Here is a 17907-nt window from a genome sequence, read left to right on the forward strand (position 1 = left end):
TGCTTGTGCTGCACTGAGCATGTGCAAGATCTGCAAGGATGAGATCCAGGAAGAAATACAGTCTGGCTTCAGATGCCCACACTTAAGATGGCCACGGCCTGCTGTAAGTTTATAAAATAACAAACTACTGCTATAAACCAACAAAACAGACCTTAGTTTACAGACTAACTTTACTAGAATACATTAAGCTTGTGTATTATATGGGTATTTTTATTGAAAAAGTATAATTTCGGCCGGAACACCACTTTAACTGTTATTCAGATAGGATTTAAATCTACACTATAGAGCAAATCCTTAGATCCAAAAAGCGGCATATTTACTCTGAATAAAAGAACATTTCTTTCAGGAGTTGAAGATTGTACAGAAGACTCCTCTTCGTGTTCTTCACCGGCGGCCACTGGCTTCAAGAGTACGATTGATTCATGCCATGACTACGGAATATGTCGATGAGCACCATTTCCGACTATATTTAAAGACACAGGCAGGAACGTATCCTTTTTCAGTTCCCTTAAAATTACTTTGCTTGACTTTAATTTTTGATGGGAATAATTATTTTTTTTTAACAGGATAAAAAACCTGTACATAATTAAACAGTATAAATACATATCAGAGTTGCTGATGCATACATTATATGCATCCTCTCTGCAAATTGTTATTCTGGAGCTTCCTGCCCTTGTAGTCCTCTAAGACTGAGACATTTAGAGGCTTGTGGCTAAAGAAAGACATTCTTTGTCATACAGAATATGATCCTAGGCAGAAAGTGAGAGATTGCTGATATTACATATCACATTGGGAACTCTATTATATATTATTACGTATCACATACCCAACATATCACTCTTTTATCTGATATTACGTATCACATAACCAACATACTATATCAGACACTCTATCATCTGATATTATGTATCAAATAAAAATATCAGAAACTGTATCAACTGCGTTGATTGTCTTTCTCCAAGTATTGCTGAAACAAGGCGTTGTAAACCAGTAGAGACACAGATGATACTTTCATACGCTTCGGTTACTATTCAAAATTGAATGGGCATTATACATATATTTTCATTGTTTTTTTTTTTGTTTTTTTTTCTTGTACAATTTGCTTTAGTTACTGAGAGCAAATTAACTAAAGATTCACGAACTTGCTTTTCTGGTTCAATAATTTTATTGCAAACATGTCAGAAAATTCGCAGTAATACAAAGAAAGCCCCTAGTCCGCCCACGCAGGAGCTTTGACTGCACAAACTTGCTTTTAAAACTGAATCTGTAGGCCAGAGGTTTGTGAACCCAGAAGCATATACACTCACTGCCCACTTTATTAGGTACACCTTGCTGATACCAGGTTGAACCCCCCTTTGCCTTCAGAACTGCCTTCATTTCTCATGGCATAGATTCAACAAGGTGTTGGAAACCTTCCTCAGAGATTTTGGTCCATTATGACATGATGCAGTGCATCTGGAAAGTATTCACATCGCTTCACTTTTTCCACATTTTGTTATGTTACAGTCTTATTCCAAAATGGATTACATTTATTATTTCCCTCAAAATTCTACAGACAATCCCCCATAATGAAAACGTGCAAGAAGTTTGTTTGAAATCTTTGCAAATTTATTAAAAATAAAAAACGAAAAAGATCACATGTACATAAGTATTCACAGCCTTTGCTCATTACTTTGTTGAAGCACCTTTGGCACCAATTAAAGCCTCAAGTATTTTTAAATATGATGCTACAAAGCTTGGCACACCTATTTTTGGGCAGTTTCTCCCATTCTTTTTTGCAAGACCTCTCAAGCTCCATCAGGTTGGATAGGGAGCGTTCATGCACAGCCATTTCGAGATCTCTCCAGAGATGTTCAATCGGGTTCAAGTCTGGGCTCTGGCTGGGCCATTCAAGGACATTCACAGAGTTGTTCCACAGCCACTCCTTTGTTATCTTGGCTGTGTGCTTAGGGTCGTTGTCCTGTTGGAAGACGAACCTTTGCCCCAGTCTGAGGTCCAGAGCACTCTGGAGCAGGTTTTCATCAAGGCTGTCTCTTTACAATGCTTTATTCATCTTTCCCTCAATCCTGACTAGTATTCCTGTTCCTGCCGCTGAAAAACATCCCCACAATATGATTCTGCCACCACCATGCTTCACTGTAGGGATGTTATTGGCCAGGTGATGAGCAGTGTCTGGTTTCCTTCAGACATGACGCTTGCCATTCAGGCCAAAGAGTTCAATCTTTGTTTCATTAGACCAGAGAATTTTGTTTCTCATGGTCTGAGAGTGCTTCAGATGCCTTTTGGCAAACTCCAGTTGGGCTGTCATGTGCCTTTTACTCAGGAGTGGCTTCCGTCTGGCTATTCTACCATACAGGCCTGATTGGTGGAGTGCTGCAGAGATGGTTGTTCTCCTGGAAGGTTCTCCTCTCTCCACAGAGAAATGCTGGAGCTCTGTCAGAGTGACCATCTTGTTCTTGGTCACCTCCCTGACTAAAACACCCCCCCCCCCTCGATCGCTCAGTTTGGCGCTGGGCAGCCTGCTCTAGGAAGAGTCCTGGTGAATCCAAACTTCTTCCATTTACGGATGACGAAGGCCACTGTGCTCATTGGGACCTTCAGTGCTGCAGAAATTTTTCTGTACCTGTCCCCCAGATCTGTGCCTCGATACAATCTTGTCTCTGTGGTCTACAGGCACTTCCTTGGACTTTATGGCTTGGTTTGTGCTCTGACATGCACTGTTAACTGTGGGACCTTGTATAGACAGGTGTGTACATTTCCAAACCATGTCCCATTAACTGAATTTACCACACATGGACTCCAATCAAGTTGTAGAAACATCTCAAGGATGTTCAGTGGAAACAGGATGCACCTGAGCTCAATTTTGAGTGTCATGGCAAAGGCTGTGAATACTTATGTTCAAGTGTTTTTTTTTTTTCGTTTTTCTATTTTTAATATATTTGCAATGATTTCAAACAAACTTCTTTCACGTTGTCATTATGGGGTATTGTTTGTAGAATATAAAATTTAGGAAAAAGGCTGTAACATAACAAAATGTGGAAAAAGTGAAGCACTGTGAATACTTTCCGGATGCACTGTAGCATCATGCAATTGCTGCAGATTTGTTGGCTGCGCATCCATGATGCAAATCTCCCGTTCCAGTGACTGTGGAGGCCATTGGAGTGCAGTGAACTCCTTGTCCTGTTCAAGAAATCAGTTTGAGATGATTTAGGCTTTGTGACATTGTGCATTATCCTGCTGGAAGTAGCCATCAGAAGATGGGTACACTGTAGTCAGAAAGGGATGGACATGGTCAGCAACAATACTCAGGTAGGCTGTGGCTTTAACCGGTTCAATACAGGGCATTTTCACCCCCTTCCTTCCCAGGCCAATTTTTAGTTTTCAGCGCTGTCGCACTTTAAACCACAATTGCGCGGTCGTGCAATGACGTACCCAAATAAAATTGATGTCCTTTTTTCCCCACAAATAGAGCTTTCTTTTGGTGGTATTTGATCACCTCTGCAGTTTTTATTTTTTGCGCTATAAACAAAAGAAGAGCGACAATTTTGAAAATAACACAATATTTTTTACTTTTTGCTATAATAAATATCCCAATTTTTAAAAAAAAAAAAACAAATTTTTTCCTCAGTTTCGGCCGATACGTATTCTTCTACATATTTTTGGTAAAAAAAATTGCAATAAGCGTATATTGATTGGTTTGCGCAAAAGTTATAGTGTCTACAAAATAGGGGATAGATTTATGGCATTTTTTAAAAAAACATTTTATTTTTTTTTTTTTTACTAGTAATAGCGGTGATCGCGATTTTTTTTTTTTCGTGACTGCGACATTATGGCGGACACATTGGACACTTTTGACACATTTTTGGGACCATTCACATTTATACAGCGATCAATGCTATAAAATTGCATTGATTACTGTGTAAATGTGACAGGCAGTGAAGGGGTTAACCACTAGGGGGAGACGAGGGGTTAAATATGTTTTCTGGGGAATGATTCTAACTGTATGGGGCGGGGACGTACAAGGGGAGGAGACCGATCAGTGTTCTGTTGTACTGGGAACACAGATCGGTCTCCTCTCAACTGACAGGACGTGGATCTGTGTGTTTACACACACAGATCCACGGTCCGGCCCGGTTAACACGCAATCGCGGGTGCCCGGCGGACATCGCGGAGCCGGGCACACGCACTGGGTCCCCGAGCAACGCGGCGGGCGCGCGCGCCCCCTAGGCGGCCGGGAAGCTCAGACCGTCATATGACATCCACCCAGGATGGGAGATCCCATCTGTGGACGTCATTTGACAATGGACAGGTACTGAAGTGGTTAAACAATGCTCAGTTGGTACTAAGGGGCCCAAAGTGTGCCAAGAAAATATCTCCCACACCATTACACCACCACCACCAGCCTGAACCGTTGATACAAGACAGGATGGATCCATGCGTTCATGTTTACTCCAAATTCTGACCCTACCATCTGAATGTCGCAGCTGAAATGGAGACTAGTCAAACCAGGCAACGTTTTTCCAATTTTGGTGAGCCTGCGTGAATTGTAGCCTCAGTTTCCTGTTCTTAGCTGACAGGAGTGGCACCCGGTGTGGTTTTCTGCTGCTGCAGCTCATCTGCTTCAAGGTTTGATGTGCTGTGTGTTTAGAGATGGTATTCTGCATACCTTGGTTGTAACGAGTGCTTATTTGAGTTACTGTTGCCTTTCTATCATCTTGAACCAGTCTGCCCATTTTCCAACGACATCAACAAGGCATTTTTGTACACACAACTGCCACTCACTGCATATTTTCTCTTTTTCGGACCATTCTCTGTAAACCCTAGAGATGGTTGTGTGTGAAAATCCCAGTAGATCAGCAGTTTTTGAAATACTCAGATCTGCCTGTCTGGCACCAACAACCAAGCCATGTTCAAAGTCACTTAAATCCCCTTTCTTGCCCATTTTGATGCTCAGTTTGAACTTCAGCAAGTCGTCTTCATCATCACCTCTAAATGCATTGAGATGCTGCCATGTGATTGGCTGATTAGCAATTTAGCAAGTCGTCTTCATCATCACCTCTAGATGCCTAAATGCGTTGAGATGCTGCCATGTGATTGGCTGATTAGCAATTTGTTTTACCAAGCAATTGAACAGGTATACCTAATAAAGTGGCCGTGAGTGTAATGATCAACCAAGTCTTGCTTTGGATGCCTCTTCCTTTCCTTTGTGCCTTCCCATAATTCATAGTGCTAGTAATCATGCACTAGACTAAACTAGATGTTTGTGCAGGTTGTCTAAGCAGCATTACAAAGAGGTCAACACAGATTGATTTGTACAGTACACAGCCCTGGCAGCCTCCCAGGCAAATGAGTAGTGTGTTATGTGAAAGCTGTGAAGGGACTCGTCAAACAGCCAGAGGTCAGATGTGTATGCGGAATTTTTTTTTACCCTGAGAAGAAGTCAACAGAGTGCATATTTCAGGTAGCCATACATTTCATATACTTGCTGTTTAGTTGTTAGGAGACGGTAGATAATGTTCCACGTTTACACAGTAGGGTCTTTTCGCACAATTGCGTATGTGTTTACAAAACACACATCGCACTTATGGTGCCGTTCATTGTCAATAGGAAAGCAGACACTGAGTTGCACATTTAACACGCAAAGCTTGAGGCTGGGTTCACATCTATGCGAATTGGATGCAGTTTTCCCCGCATCCAATTCGCATGACAGGAGATTGTGACTGTCTCTCTATGGAGCCACTTCACATATCTCCGTTACGGCTGTGGAGTGGCTTGCACAGGAACGCTGTGCGTCTTTGGCTTCGTTTCAGGGCCGAAGTCAGGCAAAAATTTGGCCCTGATTTGTCCCTGAAATGGAGAACAGGGACGCACCGGACCCCTGCTGTGAGACGCATTCATCGGAGGTGGGAACCCAGCCTGATGCTAAAAAGGTGCATAATCTACATTGCCGCCATTGAAAAAAGCCACACTGCCTCACCGAGGCTCCTCTATATAGTGCAGTCCTAACCCCAGTCTGAGAGTCTCCATGTTGGAGCATATATATTGTATAGCAATAGATAAATTAAGGGCAAGTATGCCATTTCTCCTTAAAAGCACAGGCAAGTCTGCATGATGTCATCTCGCCTGCATCTCTGACATGTAGATCATGCTTGAGGGCAAGGTAGAAGCAACTAGTGCAAGTTCTGTCTGCTGTTTTTTTGGTGGTAGCCTATATGCTGTTTCTTTTTCCCCTTTCCTGTTGTGTCTTTTAACTCCCCCACATGTGCGCCGCTTGATTGTGGGACCCTCTGGGCCTTGTTTGTTATTGGTTTCTCTTCACTCTCTCATAATGGTTAGGTATTTCACACCTGGTGCTCTATGAAGTAGTTCTGAAGGCAAATAGTTGGAAGAAGATGGTTAAGTGGTTTTTATACTTCAGGTATATATATATATATATATATGCAAAATGTAAGAGATTTCCACAATATTCTTTATTAAATTATTATATGTGTTTCACAGGCGTGCCTGAGCACACCCTAATCATCTTGTGTGCTGCAGCCTCCCCCTGCTGAATGCCCCCCCACAGCCCTACCTATTTCCTCTCCTGCCGGCTGCTGCAGGGAATGTTTCAGGATGGACAGAGGGTGAAAGGGGCTGGTAAATATGTCATTTACTGGCCCCTTCCTTTTCGGAATCTGTAGCAATCTTTCACTGTGTTCATTTATAATTGAAGCATAGTAAACTGTATTCTCTAGGGGGCGTGGCTTGATGGTGGAGCGAGCGGCCGCATAGTTACATCGCTCCGGCTCTTAACTAAAATCCTGCAGGCATCCTGAGTCCTATCTCCTCACTGAGGGTCTCAATTTGTTCCCCACGGCGGTGGGCACAAGGCAGGCTGGCTACCATGGTGAAATACGGGCCGGCTTGGCCCCCATCCACGTCGGACCTACTGGCGGGCTTCCGGAGGCAAGATGGTGCCGGGACACAGGCCTCTCAGGCAGACACGCTGCAGGCACATCTATCTGACGACCGGAGCTCTGCTAGTGTGGTGAGTGCTTCTACTCCTGCTATTTTCCGCACTCAGACTGTCTCCCAGCTATCACAAGACCCCCAGACAGTTCAGGACCCCCAGCAATCAGCTGATAATGACGAGCTGAATCCCCCTGCTGAACCAACCCTGGCCACCATTATGCTGGCTATACAAGATTGTAAGGCCTCACGCACTACTCAAATATCCTCTATACGGATGGACTTCTCACTCCTGAAACAGGATGTCCAGAACCTCCGTGACAGGGCTGGGGATGTGGAGGAACGTATCAGTTCTGTGGAGGACACTGTGCACCCCCTAACTGTTAAAGTGAGAGATAATACTGGGGAACTAGCAGCCCTCCGCGCCAAAATTGACGATTTGGAGAATCGTTCAAGAAGGAACAATTTACGTTTTGTTGGGTTCCCTGAACGCGCAGAGGGCTCACACCCTGAAAAATTTTTATACTCCTGGCTGAGGGATATCTTTGGCACTGATGCACCATCGTTTTCATATGTGATTGAGAGGGCACACCGTACACCTCCACGTCCTCCCCCAGAGGGAGCACCTCCGCGTTCAATCATCGCTCGCATCCTTAACTTCCAGGATAAAGTGGCCATCTTATGAATAGCAAGAGAGAAAGGTCCGCTTAAGTACAACGGCAACAATATCTCTATCTATCCTGACTTCTCTGCTGAGGTGCAGCGCCAGCGCATATCATTCTCAGCAGTGAAGAATCGACTACATGAGGAGGGATTGAAATACGCCATGCTTTTTCCTGCCAAGCTTCGCATCATATTCGACGGTAAAGCTCACTTTTACACCAGTCCTAAAGAAGCCATGGCATGGCTAAATGACCGCTATGGACCCGCAGACAGACGCAGAGGTCACTGACGGCTTCACCTGTTTAATGTTCCCCTCTGTTGAACTCCCTATGGACGAAACTCTGCAGTCCCCCATTCACTAACTGCCAACCTCATCATATGGGGCTACCCACCTATACCAGAGGTCCTACAAAAAACAAAAACAAAAAAAAAAACCTGTAATCCTGCAACAACCTTTAACATTCCTAGTAAGCTGTAAGGAACATTACCGGTTTACACACCGGACCCGTACCCTACCCAAAGAATTATCGTTATAGTTATGATTACTATTTTTTCCCCCCTTTTTTTCTTCTTGACCTGCTGTTTCTTTTTCTTTTCTTCGTTATCAAGAAGGACTGATCTTATCTTTGTCTTCCCATAAAATGTGCAGAAACGACATCCTGGATCAGGACATAACTTTATTTTTTCTACTGTCAGTTGAGAGCCACACCGACCTCCATGTTACCTCCCCACCGGACAGTGGTGTGACCACGGAATAGTTGGACCCTCAATAACGTTTCCCCCCCTTTTTTACGGGGTAGGAGGGGTCTATTTGGGTTTCGGGATCCAAGGCTCGCTAAGTTGGGGATGGCCGAGCGGGGTGGGGGCTATGGGTTTTTCAAGCACGGTACGTTTTTTTTTTGTGCTTTTTTTTTCTTCTTTTTTTTCCCTTTTTTCCTTTTTACAATTTATATAGATGTTGCTCGGAGCAGTTTATTGGCTTACTCTGGTCTGTCTATTAACAATACAGATTAGAGTAAACAGATATCTGAAATGTGGTACAGATATAATTAAATGCATGTGGCCTGGCGCGGCCTGTGAGGTACTAGATAAGAATGTGTTTACATGTCCTTATGACCATGATATTTTGTTTGTCTTACAGTGACAGGGTCCTTAAAAATAGTGTCATGGAACACTAGAGGTTTGAATGCCCCTCAAAAACGGTCTCTCGTTTTTCAGTCCTAAAGAAGTGCCGTCCTCATGTGGTGTGTCTCCAGGAGACCCACCTAACTGATACTAGGGTGAGGGCCCTTAAGCGTCCATGGCTGGCTCAGGGTTATCACGCTACACATACAAATTACTCTAGGGGGGTCAAGACAGATCCAAATGGGAGATATGTCATACTTACTCTGCAAATCTCCTCAATAACGTTTACTATTGTAAACCTTTACGTTCCTCCACCTTTCTCGGCGGAGGTATTATCGAAATTGTCACTTTACTTGTTGAATAGACCCCCCGGACCTCTACTCTACATCGGTGATTTTAATGCTATACTGGATCCAGCCATGGACCCCTTGGGGGGTGGGGGTAGACCCTTTCCCTCCCTTCTGAACTGGATGCAGGTTTATGACCTTACTGAATTATGGCGCTGGAAACACCCAGGTGATAGTCAGTTTTCTTGTCATTCAGACTCATTCCGCACTATGTCTCGGATTGATATGGCCTGCGCCCCAGCGGACACTCTTCCCTTTGTCGCTGCGGTTTCATACCTACCTAGAGGTGTTTCAGACCACGCTCCCCTTTCTGTGGACCTCACCATCCTCCCGGGCTCTGGCCCTTCCATCTGGAGGTTAAATTCTTATTGGCTGGAGGATGAGGTGGTACAGGGAACATGTAGGCAAGGTATCAGGGAGTACTGGAGAGACAATGTAGGGACAGTGGACCCTTCTATAGAGTGGGAGGCCTTCAAGACCACATTGAGGGGCACCTTTATGTCTGTCACTGGGGCCTTGAGGAAAAATAACCAACAGCACACGGCGGAACTTGAAGCCGCCATGGTACAAGCAGAATCTGTATATACCTCTGACCCGACCTCTGACACAAGAGAAGCATGACTATTGAAACGTAGGGAATATGAAATACGTCTGTTAGACCTTACAAAAAAGAAATTGTTACACACGGCACAGAAATCATTTGAACATGGTAATAAGGCTGGACGCCTTTTAGCATATCTAACAAGGCCTGATCGCCCCCCGATATCTATTCCTCGTATCTATACTAAGACAGGTCAAATAAGTGAGGTTCCTGGGGATATTATGGAAACTTTTTTAAACTTCTACACAGAACTTTACACTTCCAGGGCTGAGTACAATGAATCCCAGCTAAATGAATACCTTGCTGACATATCTCGCCCCTCCCTTTCTACTGAGGGGAGGGATATGTTAGAGGCCCCCATCTCGGTTGAAGAGATTGCGGTGGCCATTGCACAAATGCCGGCCCACAAGACTCCTGGGCTGGATGGTTATCCCACTGAATGGTTTTCACAATTTAGGCACCTACTGTGCCCATTTCTGCTACGTACATATAATAAGGCCTTGGATGCTGGTATTCTTCCCCCCACTATGCGAGAAGCCTTGATCGTGCTCCTGCTGAAACCCCACAAGGATCCACTTAAATGTGAATCATACCGCCCAATATCCCTCATAAATGTGGATGTTAAGATCTTAGCAAAAGTGCTTGCAAACTGCTTAAATGCTGTAGTTACATCTCTGGTCAATAGTGACCAAGGGGATTTTATACCTGGACGGTCCACCAGAATGAATATCCGCAGATTATTCCACAACCTGCAATACCCCCATGAGTGTTCCCGTATACGTGCCATTGTGTCTCTAGACACATGTAAAGCATTTGATAGCGTGGAATGGCCATATCTCTTTCGGGTGTTGCAGGTGTATGGTTTCGGTCCTCGCATGGTGGCATGGATTAGACTACTTTATGTATCCCCCCGAGCCCGAGGGCGAGTTAATTCCTCAATCACTGAGTCATTCTCCATTACAAGGGGCACGAGGCAGGGATGCCCATTGTCCCCGCTTTTGTTTGCCTTGGCTATGGAACCGTTGGCGGCACTAATTTGTACACCCCCTTCCATTAAAGGCCTGCCTATTGCTACCATTGAGCGTATTTCGCTCTATGCAGACGACACCTTGGTGTATCTGGCAGATACTAATGCATCACTTCAATCGCTTTTGGCTGAGATCAATAGGTTTGGAGATTTCTCCGGATTCCGGGTGAACTGGGACAAATCCAGCCTATTCCCTCTGGATTCTGCAGCAATCTCTCAGATCCACCCAGACTCCAACTTACAGGTAGTATCCTCCTTTCGATATCTTGGGATCTTGGTACAATCGCCTCTATCCGCCTACATTACTAACAACTTAGACCCCATATTGAGTCGCTTACAGGAACAAACTAGACAGTGGATGTACCTGCCCCTGGATCAGGGCCGTCTTTAATTTTGATTGGGCCCAGGGCAAACATTTTCTTGGGGCCCCCCCTCCATTCTGAGACATACAAAAAATAGCAGGTAGACTCAAAATCAGTTTACTGCAGCAGATCACGCAGCGATTGCAATTGTTTGCCAGAGGTTACAGCCTATCATTACTGCTCAATGGCTGGTTTCTAGAGGTTACAACACATAATTTCTGCTTGCCGATTGGTTGCTAGAGGTTAATGTACATTATTAGCGCTCACTAATTGGTTGCTAGGGGTTACAGCACATCATTAGCACTTACTGATTGGTTGCTAGAGATTAAAGCAGATCACTACTGTTTGCTGATTGGTTGCTAGAGGTTCATGCACATCATTACCTCTCACTGAGCAGTGGAGCAATCCCAAATAATTGAGCAAGTAAAGGGGCACATTAATACACATACTGCAGGAGACAATCAGAGACTGCGGACATACTGCAGGAGATTACCAGAGACTGCGGACATACTGCAGGAGACAATCAGAGACTGTGGACATACTGCAGGAGACAATCAGAGACTGCGTACATACTGCACAAGATTACCAGAGACTGCGGACATACTGCAGGAGACAATCAGAGACTGCGGACATACTGCAGGAGACAATCAGAGACTGCGGACATACTGCAGGAGACAATCAGAGACTGCGGACATACTGCAGGAGACAATCAGAGACTGCGGACATACTGCAGGAGACAATCAGAGACTGCGGACATACTGCAGGAGACAATCAGAGACTGCGGACATACTGCAGGAGACAATCAGAGACTGCGGACATACTGCAGGAGACAATCAGAGACTGCGGAAATACTGCAGGAGACAATCAGAGACTGCAGACATACTGCAGGAGATTAACAGAGACTGCGGACATACTGCAGGAGACAATCAGAGATTGCGGACATACTGCAGGAGACAATCAGAGATTGCGGACATACTGCAGGAGACAATCAGAGACTGCGGACATACTGCAGGAGACAATCAGAGACTGCGGAAATACTGCAGGAGACAATCAGAGACTGCGGACATACTGCAGGAGATTAACAGAGACTGCGGACATACTGCAGGAGACAATCAGAGACTGCGGACATACTGCAGGAGACAATCAGAGACTGCGGACATACTGCAGGAGACAATCAGAGACTGCGGACATACTGCAGGAGACAATCAGAGACTGCGGACATACTGCAGGAGACAATCAGAGACTGCGGACATACTGCAGGAGACAATCAGAGACTGCGGACATACTGCAGGAGACAATCAGAGACTGCGGAAATACTGCAGGAGACAATCAGAGACTGCGGACATACTGCAGGAGACAATCAGAGACTGCGGACATACTGTAGGAGACAATCAGAGACTGCAGACATACTGCAGGAGACAATCAGAGACTGCGGACATACTGCAGGAGACAATCAGAAACTGCAGACATACTGCAGGAGACAATCAGAGACTGCAGACATTATACAGGGGATGGTCAGAGAACTTTCAGCAATGCACAGCTTTACAGTTAAATAACACAGCTCAGGGTTTAAACATGCAGGCATTCTATGGTTGTAAGGACATACCTGGCCAGCCAAACTTACTACATACATTCATGTGTGTGGGAGGGGCTTCCACTCTCTGCTCTCACTAAAGCAGCTGGGAGCTCCACTGATGCTTTGTTGAGGGGCCCACATCACCCGTGAATGGTCGCTCCGATGACAGCTTTGCAGAGCGCACAGAGGACATGGGAGGATGTATTCCGTGCTAGCCAGCTGAGAGGGGGCGGGGCCGGGAGCTCCACTGACGCTCTGACCCCGCCCATGTGCAGCCTGTGTACTGGGATCAGAGACTGCGGACATACTGCAGGAGACAATCAGAGACTGCGGACATACTGCAGGAGACAATCAGAGACTGCAGACATACTGCAGGAGATTAACAGAGACTGCGGACATACTGCAGGAGACAATCAGAGACTGCGGACATACAGCAGGAGACAATCAGAGACTGCAGACATACTGCAGGAGATTAACAGAGACTGCGGACATACTGCAGGAGACAATCAGAGACTGCGGACATACTGCAGGAGACAATCAGAGACTGCAGACATACTGCAGGAGATTAACAGAGACTGCGGACATACTGCAGGAGACAATCAGAGACTGCGGACATACTGCAGGAGACAATCAGAGACTGCGGACATACTGCAGGAGACAATCAGAGACTGCGGAAATACTGCAGGAGACAGAGACTGCAGACATACTGCAGGAGATTAACAGAGACTGCGGACATACTGCAGGAGACAATCAGAGACTGCGGACATACTGCAGGAGACAATCAGAGACTGCGGACATACTGCAGGAGACAATCAGAGACTGCGGACATACTGCAGGAGACAATCAGAGACTGCAGACATACTGCAGGAGACAATCAGAGACTGCAGACATTATACAGGGGATGGTCAGAGAACTTTCAGCAATGCACAGCTTTACAGTTAAATAACACAGCTCAGGGTTTAAACATGCAGGCATTCTATGGTTGTAAGGACATACCTGGCCAGCCAAACTTACTACATACATTCAGGACTGTGGGCGGGGCTTCCAGTCTCTGCTCTCACTAAAGCAGCTGGGAGCTCCACTGATGCTTTGTTGGGGGGCCCACTTCACCCGTGAATGGTCGCCCCGATGACAGCTTTGCAGAGCGCACAGAGGACATGGGAGGATGTATTCCGCGCTAGCCAGCTGAGAGGGGCGGGGCCGGGAGCTCCACTGACGCTCTGTCCCTGCCCACGTGCAGCCTGTGTACTGGGAATAGAGCGCCTGTAGTGAGAGCCAGTGATCGGAGTGGGAGTGTCATTGGAGCTCCCGGCCCGCCCCCGGACCTCTGTATTCAGCAGCCAGTATAGAGGGGGCGGGGCCGGAAGCTCCACTGACACTCCTACTCCGATCACTGGCTCTCACTACAGAAGCTTTTTTCCGAGTACACAGGCTGCACGTGGGCGGGGTCAGAGCGTCAGTGGAGCTCCCGGCCCCGCCCCCTCTCAGCTGGCTAGCGAGGAATACATCCTCCCGTGTCCTCTGTGCGCTCTGCAAAGCTGTAATCGGGGCCCCAATTCACGGCTAGCGCGGGCCCCCCAACAAAGATTGGGCCCAGGGCAAGTGCCCCGTTTGCCCTGCGCTAAAGACGGCCCTGCCCTGGATCTTATGGGAAGAGCAAGTTTACTTAAAATGATCTACCTACCAAAACTGCTATACGTGTTGGCTAACTCCCCTTGCAAAATTCCCAAATATATTTTTAAACGGAGAGATATGATTTGTACAACGTTCCTGTGGAGTGGGGGGACCCCCAGGGTGGCACTGGAGACGTTAAGATTGCCAACACACATGGCGGGGTTGGCGTTTCCAAATTTTTTTCTTTATTACTTAGCATCACAGCTAGTGCATGTGCATGACTGGCTATGCCCAGTCTCGGCAAATGCATGTACTACCACTGAGGGAGCCATTGCGTCTTCTATGGAAACCCTACATAACATTGTCTATAGAGGTAAAGTCCCAAATCGACCAGGCACCTCCATGCTAGCCACTTCCCGTCTTACTTTTTCGATATAGCGTTACAAAAATTTCTAGACATTCCTGGTCAACATCCCCAAATAACCCCCTGTGTTTCAAACCTACTCTGCAGGAACTATACTCATTGCCCGACACTAAGCGCTGGTACTCCAAGGGAATAAAATACCTATGTCATTTGTATGATACCCAAGGTTTTAAAACGTTTCAACAACTGAGACTAGACTTTGACCTATCACGCTCTTATTTGTTCCACTATTACCAACTTAGGCATGCTATACGAGCTCAGTTTGGCTCCTTAAAGAATCCCACTAACTTACCCCCGCTAGAGAGACTACTAAGACAACCAGACCCTAATAAGCTTATTTCTACCAACTATGCGGCCCTTACGACAGACGTCAACCCCCGATTTAGTAAAGCGCAGGAAAAATTTTAAAAATAAATAAATAGATAAAAAATACAATACAAAAATAAAATAATAAAAACTACCGACTCCATCTGCCCTACTGCCACTATACCACCTATACTACCCACACCTGCCACTATACCACCTTTACTACCCAAACCTGCCACTATGCCCCCTACACTACCCAAACATGCCACTATACTACCCAAACCTACCACTATACCATATACACTACCCAAACCTGCCACTATACCATATATACTACCCAAACCTGCCACTATACCACCTTTACTATCCAAATCTGCCACTATACCACCCTATACTACCCAAACCTTCCACTACACCACCCTATACTACCCAAACCTTCCACTATACCACCCTATACTACCCAAACCTGCCACTATACCACCTATACTACTCAAACCTTTCACTATACCAACCTATAATACCCAACCCTCCCACTATACCACCTATACTACCAAGACCTCCCACTATACTAACCAAACCTTCCACTATACTATCCAAACCTGCCACTATATCACCCTATACTACCCAAACCTGCCACTATACTACCCGAACCTGACACTATACATTACTACACCCTATACTGTACCCTCCTGACCTCCCCTTTACTGTGTCCCCCAACCCCTCTGTACTGTGCCCTCCTGCCCCCCCCCCCCCAACTGTATACAGTCATACATAAATACAGGCCGCTGATAGGCTGGGAGAGGCATTGTGTACAGGGAGGGGGATAGTTTCAAAAATTAGTGGAAGCAGTGTGTACAGGGAAAAAGAGTCAGTGTATATGGGGTGGGGGGGGGGGCAGTGTGTAGAGAAGGCGGGGCAGTGTGTATAGGGGGTGAATTTAATTTGGGATAATTCCCTGGTTGTATGTATTTTTTGTTTCTAATCAGACTCAAAAGCCACGCCCAATATTTAGCATCATTTAGCCACACCCTCTCCTTGCCACCACGCACATAACGTGCCACAGGTCACCATCTCCCTGGTAGGGGCCCTAGTGCATTACTTTGCCCAGGGGCCCATGATGTTATTAAGATGGCCCTGGCTGAGGGCTCTTTAAAGGAATGCTGAGGTTTTCAGGAAACTATGTACAGCAGCCTGCTGGCTCCTCCCACTGGCTATAATCTATCTGCTTTGCATACAGAGATCCAGTGATTTAAATCACTGGTTCTAAAATAAGGTATGTAATCAGTAATCAATCAGAGCTTGTAATCAGTAATGAAAAGTTTTTGTTAAAAATGTTGTTGACATGTTGACTAGGGCAGAAATGAGGAACCAAAGAAAACAAAATATAAGGAGGATAAACTTCAGCTTTAAGGAATTACCCGGTAAATTACCATAGAAATTCCATTTTAAAAATGTCTTTGAATGTGTGTGCATTCCACCCATCCATAGCACATGTAATGAAAACCAACCAGTTTTTCCTTCTTTCAAACGTCCATCGAACTATACAAATACCTGAACATACATTGCATATTCACTGGTAATTTCCATGTCTGATAAACCTGCAATAGGGATCTTATCTATGACTTCACATAAAATACAAATACAAGTAATTGTTCCAGTCTTCTCTCTCCTTGACACCTTTATCTACTTTTCATCAGGGCACCACAATCTTTGTTTAGGCAATTCTCCAAGCTAATAAGTAAATTGTGGTGCCTGTGCTTTGGCTGTGTGTACAAATATTTGACATAGATCAGCTCCTGCTACAATCTCTCTCATAAGATACTACAGCAGTGGTTCTCAACCTGGGGGTCGAATGACGATTTGCCAGGGGTCACCGAATCCTGGGCTGTTCCCGAAGCCTTTGCTGCTCTCCCAGCCTTTTCGCAGCTGCCCAGTAGGGCTGTTCCTGGAGGCCGAAGCCGCCCACTCAGCCTCTTTGCAGCCACCCATTCAGTTCACGACATGGTTGGGGGGCAGAGACTAGAGGTCAGCTGACTGGTGTGGAATGTGAAGTGGAAGGGGCTGGAGGAGACCCTATCTCCTGATTTCGGCATAGGTGTCCCTGCTGTGAGACACCACAAAGTCGGAGACACAGTGTGTAACACTACCTGTGATTATAGTTGCCATTAAAAGTCCCCACTACAGTTTTCAGATCAGCAGATGACCTCAATCAAGAGCACCTAAGTTGGCTGATCAGAACATTGCCACTAATCCCAACTCCCTGCCAGCACTGCCACTCATCCCATCCCCACCAAAGAGTAAGAGAAGGAATAAAAATAGAGAATACGTGGAAGGGAGAGGAAAAGAGGGAAAGGAGCAAAGAAAAAGGGAGAGAAAGAGTAAGAGAAAAAAACAAAAAAAGATGGCTAGAGAGAGGGATGGAGAAAAACAAAACAAGAAATTAGGATAGAGAGCGTTAAAAGGAGAACAAAGAGAGTGGTACATCCTAAAATGTACCATAAGAGGTTTTAATACTGTACGAGTGGAAGGGACTCAGGGAGCACTAAATGTCCGTGGGTTAGGGGCGCAAATTACTTGTCTTGCCTTGGGTGCTGAAAACCCACGCTACAAAAATAATTTTACTTTTAGGGGTCCCCACAACTTGGGAAATTTTACCAAGGGGTCACGACACTAGGGAGATTGAGAACCACTGTACTACAGAGTTGCAGGATGATCAGTTAGGTGGAGAGGACTGCCTCCTGCTTGCCGTACATAATAATCACACACAAAATCAATTGACTGGAGCTCATGGACTGCCTTTTAGTAATTAAATATGATTAAATATGTGCACTCAACCTCTTTGGTCAACCATAGTGAGGCCTGTTCTGAGTGGAACCTGCCCTGTTAAACTGCTGTATGGTCTTGGCCACCATGC

General features: G+C 45.6%; 1 protein-coding gene across 1 annotated transcript in view; it reads left to right on the forward strand.

Annotated features, from left to right (window-relative positions):
* PUS10 (pseudouridine synthase 10) overlaps positions 1-17907 on the forward strand; it is a 145595-nt gene that overhangs the window by 110998 nt on the left and 16690 nt on the right. The window contains exon 17 of the mRNA XM_073628101.1: positions 347-489. Within this exon, the coding sequence (XP_073484202.1) occupies positions 347-489 (143 nt within the window). The remainder of the gene's footprint in view (positions 1-346; positions 490-17907) is intronic.

The sequence above is a fragment of the Aquarana catesbeiana genome, linkage group LG04, assembly GCF_042186555.1.
Source record: "Aquarana catesbeiana isolate 2022-GZ linkage group LG04, ASM4218655v1, whole genome shotgun sequence".
In the NCBI taxonomy this organism is placed as follows: domain Eukaryota; kingdom Metazoa; phylum Chordata; class Amphibia; order Anura; family Ranidae; genus Aquarana; species Aquarana catesbeiana.